Source organism: Raphanus sativus, chromosome 7 (genome assembly GCF_000801105.2).
Source record: "Raphanus sativus cultivar WK10039 chromosome 7, ASM80110v3, whole genome shotgun sequence".
NCBI lineage: Eukaryota > Viridiplantae > Streptophyta > Magnoliopsida > Brassicales > Brassicaceae > Raphanus > Raphanus sativus.
This window is the reverse complement of record NC_079517.1, coordinates 11,174,206-11,183,880: the sequence shown is the minus strand read 5'-3', so window position 1 is coordinate 11,183,880 and position 9,675 is coordinate 11,174,206. Positions and strand designations below refer to the sequence as shown.

At 32.9% G+C, this 9,675-nt stretch overlaps 1 protein-coding gene and 1 pseudogene across 1 annotated transcript; both read left to right on the top strand.

Moving 5' to 3' along the window:
* The first annotated feature begins 2,337 nt into the window (after window positions 1-2,337).
* Window positions 2,338-3,315, top strand: LOC108814508 (transcription factor KUA1). The gene is made up of 2 exons (XM_018587095.2): window positions 2,338-2,685; window positions 2,799-3,315. The coding sequence occupies exons 1-2, from the start codon at window positions 2,406-2,408 to the stop codon at window positions 3,251-3,253; spliced, it is 735 nt and encodes a 244-aa protein (XP_018442597.1). The 5' UTR covers window positions 2,338-2,405; the 3' UTR covers window positions 3,254-3,315.
* A 4,528-nt stretch (window positions 3,316-7,843) lies between these two features.
* Window positions 7,844-8,620, top strand: LOC130497747 (uncharacterized; annotated as a pseudogene).
* The last annotated feature ends 1,055 nt before the right edge of the window (window positions 8,621-9,675 follow it).

The window sequence follows — 9,675 nt, the reverse complement described above, 5'->3', positions numbered from 1 at the left end:
CACTGTGATCTTATCTAATCTGTATTGAGGAAAACGTGTATGTCTCTTCTTGGTAAAACTAACATTGAAATTTGACACGCACTTGCTTATACAACCAGTAACTCCAAGAAAACTTCTAAAGTGCATTTTATTATTTAACTATACTGGTCTTTGACCAAAAAAAAAACTATACCAGTCTCTATCGATAGTCCTCACTTTATCGAAATAATAGTATATAAGAAACATTGAATGGTCGTAGCTTTATATTTTAACTGGAACTGGAGATTCTACAATCTATTATCTACGCAGTGCTACCGTGGACGGTCGATATATTGGATTAAAAATGAAAATCATATGTCGCAAACAGCAGATAAACAGATACATTGAACGGTCCAGCTTATCATTTTGATGCAAAAATGTTTGTTTATTGAAAAACTACATTAATCTTCTCCGAAACTTCATACACCTATTTTTAAATCTTTTGGCAAAAAAAAAAAAAAAAAACTTCATACACTCGCCGACAAAAAAAAAACCTTCATCCACTAGGGTTTCTCGTAACTTGCACTAACATTTTATTAACTACTCACAAAAGTCCACGAACCTTACCATTGGCCACAAATCTTTAAAATACTTACATACATGTAATTTATATGCGTAACGACAACGAATCAATATGGTTACATACGATGACAGGAACAGCCTTTCTTTCCTTCGAACGGTGGAAAGTTGGACACGCTTCGACTCATTTGTCGATAGCAAGTACTGTAAGAGCTTGGAAGCGTCCGATTAAAAATGATGCTAATATGTTTTTTTTTAACTTTACGGTGTTGTCATTGTCCTGTAGACCATACCAATATGTAGACCTGTGCACGGATCGGATATCCAGGTTTTTGAAGGTATTTGCGATTTGCTTCGAATGTTACGGATATCTAATTTTCCGATTTGCTTTGATTCGGAAAAATACGGATATTTGGAAAAACGGATATCCGGAAAATAAATAGATATTTGCGGATATTTGCGGATACTTACGGATATCTCATTTGTTTTGATTAATACAAATAATCTTAAAAATTTGATACAATTTTTTTTTGGAAAATATTTTTTTTGCATGATATAAAAGATAAAAATTAAAAGATATAGTGAATCTACATATTTTGTAAAATTTTAAACTTAATTAACAATTATAATAACACAAAACTTAAGAAAAAAATTATAATTGTCATAAATGTTTTTTTCCTTTTATGTAATACTTTTATATAAGTAATAATGTGAATAGAATCTGTCAAATCATATTTTAGAATAATAATTTTATACATTTAAAATTTTAAATATAATCAAAATATATATGTATTTATATATTGACGGATCGGATTGGATATTCGCTTCCCAAAATTTTAATATTTGTGATTTGCTTCGATATTAACGGATATTGAATTTTAGTATTTGCTTTGCTTCGAAAGCTTACGGATATTCGGAATTTTCGGATCGAATAGCAACAGATAACGAATCGAATCAAATTTCACGGATAAAATGCCCATCCCTACCAATATGTTTCATACTCAGTTAGGTGTTAGGTGTTACACAAACTATTCAAATCTGAATTTTGGTTTGGTTTGAGTTTAAATTATTTGATTTGTATTCGATTTTTGGGTTTTAGAAAAAATAAATAGCAGACTGAAATTTGTAGAATGTGCAGACACGATTTTCCTTTCAATCCGCGGTCCAATTTGACTAAATATTTCCAATCAAGTTATGTTTTGGTTTTCCATTTTGGTTCATGACCTAGGTTGAGCTTGGTTAAAGTTGGGTTGACAACTAGTATTCCTTCACTTTTTTTTTGTCAAAATAGCAATAAAACTCAAACATATGTTTGAATCCGAGTGGTGACATAGATATGTCATGAATACAAACCGCTATGTTTGGTCCATTTAACCGAGCTCAATTCTTGATGGTTAATCATAGCTTCTTATTGTCTTCTCCAACCAAACCGTTTGCTTGATTAGTAATTTTAAGGCGGTTAAAGGTTACTACTTAAAATCAAACCAAAAAAAGTAAGTTGTACTGGAAAATAGTATATATCAAGTCAATGAAAGAAAGGTCTCTTCTATTTGTTGCCGATGAAAATATAAATCAAGGTGGACAAAAAAAATATTTTACAATTTACATGTGAAATTTTACAATTTACATGTGAAAATAAATAAAAATCTAGTTGATCAAAAAAAAAAAAAATCTAACATAAATTATTTTCGGACAGAAAGTCACTTTGACATTAAAAAAAAAAAGAAGAAAAAGACAGAACCGTGTAGGCTTTTTTGGTGAAGTAGAATCATTTTATAAAGCAGTTTATAAACACCTCCAATTTTCTCTTCTTCACCTTTTTATTCCTCTCTCTGTGTCTCTCTCTCGCTTCTGGTTCGGGAAAAAAGATGTCGCGCAGTTGCTCTCAGTGTGGAAACAACGGCCACAACTCTCGGACGTGTCCGACGGAAACATCCCCTGGCGGCGGAGGAGAGAAAGGAATCATGCTTTTCGGCGTCCGCGTCACGGAAGCTTCACCGTCTTCTTCTTCTTTCAGGAAAAGCGTCAGTATGAACAACCTATCTCAATTCGATCACGCCGCTCACGACTCCAACCCTGTTGACGACGGTGGTTACGCCTCGGACGACGTCGTTCACGCCTCCGGCAGAAACCGCGAGCGCAAGCGAGGTTCCCTTCATCTAACTAAACATCTCTCTCGATCACATCTATGTTTCTTGTTTCTTGATTCTTGATTCTTGATTCTTGATTCTTGATTCTTGATTCTTGATTCTTGGTTTCAGGGACTCCATGGACGGAGGAGGAGCATAGGTTGTTCCTCACGGGGCTGCATAGAGTAGGCAAAGGAGACTGGAGAGGAATCTCTAGAAACTACGTGAAAACTCGGACACCGACTCAGGTGGCGAGCCACGCTCAGAAGTATTTCCTCCGCCGTACGAACCAGAATCGCCGCCGCCGTAGATCCAGCCTCTTCGACATCACTCCCGACGCTCAAACAGAGGACAAGACGCCGTTGGAGGGGATTCCTCCGATTCCTCCGTCGCGTAAATTGGCTGATCTGAATATCAGCCACAAAACAACGGCGGCGCCGGAGATGTTTGCGTTGTCGTTAAAACTACCGATGCAGACTTCGTCGTTGTCTTCATCTTCCAACGAACAGAATACACGTGAGCGGTCACGTGCCTCGGTCTTCGAGACCATGTCCAGTAATGGAGATAGTATAATGGGGGTTGCTTGATGATGTACGAACATAATGCTTTGTTTGATTATTATTATAAGATAAGATTTGATTATGATTAATGTGAAATTGGAGGAGATTACGTTTAGGCTGACTAGATCTAACTATGATTAGTGTGTACTGTGTACATGTTTTTGCTTTTTGCCCTTTGGGGAAGGGAGAAAGAAACGAGCCCTTTGGGGAAGGGAGAAAGAAACGACTTGTCGTTTTTGTTGTTGTACGATATATGAATGGATATGGTAAAGCAGCAGGTAGTCTAATCTAGTTTGTGACAGACTTACTTCAAAAAACGGCTGCTTTGGCTATGGTTAAGTGCTCTGATATATGAATGGATGTGGTAAAGCAGCAGTTTGTTGTTTATTGGCTATGGTTAAGTGCTCTGATACGTTTTTATGTTAATAAAATTTTCCAGTTTTTGCCGTCTTTTACGGCATGTATGTTTTGATCTAACGTCGCGTTCATGAACTGAACACAGTTGTATACTTGTATTACTTTATAGTACAGTGCGTATTTTATTTTTATTGTTTTGACTAACGTCATTTTATTTTATTAAATTATTTTGTACATATGTCTTTGTCAAAGTAATAACTTGGATATAAAAATAGATTTTGATAACCAATTAACCATATAAACACAGATCAAGATATGTATCTACATGTTGAAATAGTAGTAACGTACATGTAGGGATGGCAATCAAGGACCTGGACCGCGGGCCTGGTCCGTAAAGATTTGTTGCGGGGCGGGATTGGGCCTATATTTGATAAACCCGCAAAATTGCGGGCCTCGCGGGACGGGCTCAAAGCTGGACGGGTTCAAAGCGGTACGGGCCGAAAGCGGGACGGGCCGAAAGCGGGATGGGTTAAACCGTGGGATTTTGAAGCTTTCTGAGAGAGAGAGAGAGAGAGAGAGAGAGAGAGAGTGAGAGAGAGAGAGAGAGAGAGAGAGAGAGAGAGAGAGAGAAGGGATTAGACATTATGGAGCTCCGTTGATGGTGGTTTCAGGGTCGATGATGCTTCCGGTCTCTCAAACATCTCTGATCTGCACTGGTGGAGCTTCTTCAAGCCATCATAAATGATAATAAAAACATTTGTTTTGTATAAGCTTAATGTATTGATCTTGTAAGATTATGCTCGATCATGTGTAAACTCAAACTCAATTATTGTCTATGTTTGTTTTTGCATGTAGAAACAAGCAATGTAATATTCAATGTCCCGCGGGACGTCCCGCGAAGGCCTACATATTTCGCGGTACGGGATTGGGCAGCTAGTTTGAGGACCGCATCCCGCGCAGGACAGACCCGCCGTGTACCGCCAGAAACCGAACCCGCAGCGGTTCGGGACGGGATGGGACGGGAGAGCCCAATTGCCATCTCTACGTACATGCCTTTTTAATAGTAATTTATGTTTTTTAAAATGATGAATAAACTAATTTAATTTTTGTGCTAAATTCCATTAGAAGAATTTTTACTTGGAAACCTTATCAAGAATTTTTAATCCCAATTTCTAAAACTAAAATAATATTTTATATATCAGAGTTTTTTAAAAAAATATTTGGAGGATCCTTAATCAAAGCTCACACTAAACTTCTTCTTTTTAAAGGAAAAAATCCCAATTATACCTACCATATTAAGACATAGAATGAATATCCATAATTAATATCACAATAAAAACAAAACTCAAATATGATTTCTCAATTTAACAACTTACTTTTAAACTACTGCACCACCAGAAGAAAAAGGTCTACTGGATGATTTCTTTGGCGAGATAATTGTTTAATCACATTTCAAACAGTTGATATATAACCTGTGTGTTGACAAAAAAGAATATAACTTCTCTTGTATTTTTCTTGAACAAAATAACTTACTTTAACTATGTGATGGAGGTTTGGTGATACGCGGACTTTAAGTTGTTATAAATTCTATATTATAGATATTAAAAATTAAAAGTCATAATCACAAATATTATATGCTATATTATGAAATATTAAAAAAATGTAGTATATGTTTATATAACGTAAGCTTCATTTAAAAAAAATATTGTGTGATTGGTTAGGTATAATTGAAATATATTTTATGAAAATAAATATGTAAAATTAAGCAAAAACTTATATAAAATTAATTATGAATTTAAAATAAAATAAAATATAGGCAATATAATTATTATTTTTATAATATAAATTATGAATATGAGATAAAACTAAATATAGACGACAAAACAATAAAATATTAAAAAACAAATAAAAACTGATAAAATCATAACTACTATGAAAAATGTCATCAGAACTCTTCGTTAGCAATCTTATAAAAAGAATATCAACTTACCAAACTAAACATAATTATTTACCAAATTCACTAATCAAAATGATATACTTCTCTGAAATAATATATAATCATTTACCAAATCCTATAAAGCATCGATTTCTGGAATATCACTGAACTCAAACATAATTTTGAAAAATCCATCAATGTTGATCATGTTTTCGGTTGACCTTATGATGATAAACAAAATAATGTTTGCAAAATATTAAGAGGATTTCAGCTCCAACATTTTTTTATTTTAAATTAGTACATTACAATATCATTTCATCCAATTAATTTACCAAAACTGTAAGAGATAAAATCCATAGCATTCATTATCTTTGTGTGATATAAAATTAGTACAATAATTAGGACAGTTCATTACTCACGTAGATTTCCTTGGCTTTGGAATACTCTCAAATTAATATAAAAAACCAAAACATCCCAACTTATACATCTTAATCAAGCTAGAATATATGTAATTTTGCTATATGCATTTATAACATAGTTACTCTATTTTCTGGAAAAAACATATAATATGTTACTTTTGTTTCTAAACTGACTTGAAAATAATATTTCTTTATCTTTCTTCATGAAAATAGAAAATTTCTATTACAAAATCACACACTTGAATAAATATATCTTATATTTTTATAATAAATTTATCTATTTTAGATGAAATAAAATAAAAGTAAATATAGAGATGAGTTGTAAATGATAAAAAAATTACTGCGCATAGACCCAATCGATGCCTTAGCCAATAATTCAAGCACCGATGCATTGAAAAGAAAAAAAAAAGAAGCTCAAAACACAACAAAATTCAACTACACACTCGGATACTGCACTTCTAGTTCCAGTATTTACAACATTATAAGCTATATATGGTTTCCTCACTATAATGTTGTTAACAAGGAGTTTTCATTATGAAGCGTTATTAAAAGAGGTTAGAAACTTTGCACACAGAACAACAAAGTTCAGAAACACCTTTTTTTTAAAGTTACGAAACATCCTCAACAGGCAGTAGTTATGAGTGTCTTACAGCAAACAGTTCAAACACGTTTTATATATTTTGACCAAATAGAAGAATGTTTTTTTTACAAAATAAAAGTTTAGTAATAATTACTACACCATACAAAAGTTTCTTTAATAATTTATAATTATACAAAATAAGCAATAATAAATATATATATATAAAATCACTATGACTATTCGCACCAGGATAAAACAACAGTCGGTCCTAAATAAAACCGAGCATTTTATCCGTTAACTTTGATTCGATTCGTTATTCGTTTTGATCTGATCCGAAAATCTGAATATCCTTAAATCTTTAAAGCAAAACAAATAATAAAATTCAATATCCGTTAAAAACAAAACAAATCATAAATACTAAAACTTTAAAGAATGATATCCGCTCTGCTCCAACTTTTATAGAGATAGATGTATATCTACGATTAGATAGAATTTTAAATGTATAATCTTATATAGCTATTATTTAACATATAATTTATTGTCGACAAAAACATATAATTTATTAAATTTAGTCTAAAAGTTACACATTCAAATATTAAATTAAGAAAAGAACATAATGTTTAAAACAAAAATACAATTTTCTAAAAAATTTAATCTTATAAGAAAAAAAATAATTTTAAAAATTTAGAAAACATATAGTTTCATTAGATATTTAAAAGCTTTTAATCTATAAGAAAAATATATTAATTTTAAAAATTTAGAAAACATATAGTTTTATTAACTTTTTAATTTGTATTTTATTATGTAAAAGATATTTAAAAAAGAATTGGTATTAATTTTTTAATTTACTTGTATTGAACAAAGTAAATAAAATATTCGTAAATTCGCAAATATCTATAAATTTTTCCGATATCCAAAAATTTGGATATCTGTAAAATACGAAACAAATCATAAAATATTAAAGAAATATAGTACTATTGGATCCATTCGCATGATTAGTCCTAGCCTCCTAGGTCACAGTGGCCTGTAAATCGAACAAAGTTGAATTGAAGAACAGTACACTTCTAATGTGGAAGTGGGACTCGATAGGATTAATTAAACCCCCAGGGGTCAAATTTATGATTAATTATCTTAGAAGTAACGGTGACTTTTTTTTTTTTTTGTAAATAGTATAAGAATATCGGACCATTTCTGATAATATTATTCCTTTTCTGCGAGTCTGATTCCTCGACGGCTACGACGACGAAGAAGTAGTCGTCCAAAGAGCAAAAATGGATTCTCTAAGTACATCTTAAAGGGTCATCCTCTTCATCTCCACTGTTGCAATGTCATCCTCTGTTCTCGGCAGGGCACATGAACAGTTCATACTTTCTTCATCTCGCATTACCGACCTTAAAATTTTGATCAACACCGTTGATGTATCTACCTCTACAGAAACAACCGAGACGAGGAGATCACAAGCGTTGGACGTAGATTCCATCTTGTTTCAAAGAAACTCCAAAAGGAAGCAATGTCACCTTCGAATGCTCTCCTTCGGATCCTCTTGTTCTTTCAACTCCTCCGAAAATGTTCTGTACTCGTTTGTTGCGTGGGTATTGTCAGTCACGTAATCAATAAAATATTTCGTGATCTAGGGTTTTCAGAAATAGCTCCTTACTTGTTTGTCAAGGTTCACTTGTTTCAGTGTGGTAAATTCATTTAAAATGTAAAGAGGTGAGAGGAGAAAGTTCAAACAAGAAAGATGGAGAAGAGACACAAAATGATGATGATGCCAAAGAAGTTGTCGAATCAGCGAAAACTAGGAATCTGCGTGATGATTCAATAGAGAATAAGTCTCATTCTTACAAAAACTTACAGAAGCTGTGTCCCTTCTGCAGATGAGGAGAAAGTATCACTTCTTGGTTTTGAGGTAACAACAAAACATTCCATTTCATTTCTTGATGGAAAGCAAAAGACTTCATGAAGAAGTTTGGTTCTGACGTAAGATCATGTGAAACCAAATGGGCAGGTGTTTACTCGTAAGCGGATTCAAAAAGAAACAGACAATACCAATGCTAAATGGAGTATCCAGTGGAAGATCACAAAGCAATTCACGGTTTTAAGAAAACAAGTTTTTCGATATGTAAAAGCTCTCGTATGCTTGCTCAGAAAACAGATTCAACAATTATATTGGCTGTTGAACCAAACAAAAAAAAGATACTGCTTGAGTCTATAGTACAAAAATTTTCGGAGCTTTGATATAATTGGGATTACTTGTTGCATAAATGACAAAACATACTCAGCCTTGACAACATAAGCATGTCTTATAATTTGTAGAGAAAAGAAATATATTGTTTTAAGAGCAATACTTGCTGAAGAGTCTTCAACAGGTTCATGAACCTCTGAAGAGTTTGGGAAGTCCACATGGTTTCGTCTCTACCATAGTTTTAACTCACTCAGTAAACTAATTCAACATTTTGGGTAATTGTCTATTGAAAAAAAGACAGATATGCTTGTCTGTATATAAAAGCTTTAGGGGGATTGGTATACTTGGGAGTTGGGGCTACATTGTTTCATATATGACAGATTGTTTATTACCTATTACTCTATATCTTTATTATGAACGTCGACTCCATTCAAAAGTTGTCACCACTTATTTATCTATGTGATTCAAGTATAGATTTTCTGTTGGTAGCGCAAATGCTTCATTAGAGTTAAGTTTATGGTTGTGTAAATAAATCTGCATTTGCATCCACAATCATAAATTCATACTAATAATCTACTATCCCTTGGACAAGTTCTTCGGGCTTCCGAAACTCAATTTCAACCTTAAAAGAAGACATATAAATATATAAATGGCATGGAGCGAGATGAATGTTAGATCAGATTTTGATATTTGTAGATATTAATGGATCAAATCGGGATGATTTTTTTTTTTAACTGACATCTAAATTTAAATTTAGGTATTTTGAAATTCCGAAATATCCAGTATGTGTCCATACTCGATTGTGACTGCTGAAGCCACTAGGCCATTGTGAAATTTGAGTCATTTTGGCCCATCATTAAATACAGAGTCAAACTTTCTTTCACATGTTTAGGTCACTCTAATTCCTTGTAGTATTTGTTCTGGCCATTCGACTGACACACGGCGAGGATAAGATACAATAGAGGTCGACAC

Coding starts and splice junctions, on each gene's coding strand:
- LOC108814508 (XM_018587095.2), top strand. CDS start 2,406: ATGTCGCGCAGTTGCTCTCAGTGTGGAAACAACGGCCACAACTCTCGG. Junction 2,686..2,798: donor AAACCGCGAGCGCAAGCGAG/GTTCCCTTCATC, acceptor TCTTGGTTTCAG/GGACTCCATGGACGGAGGAG.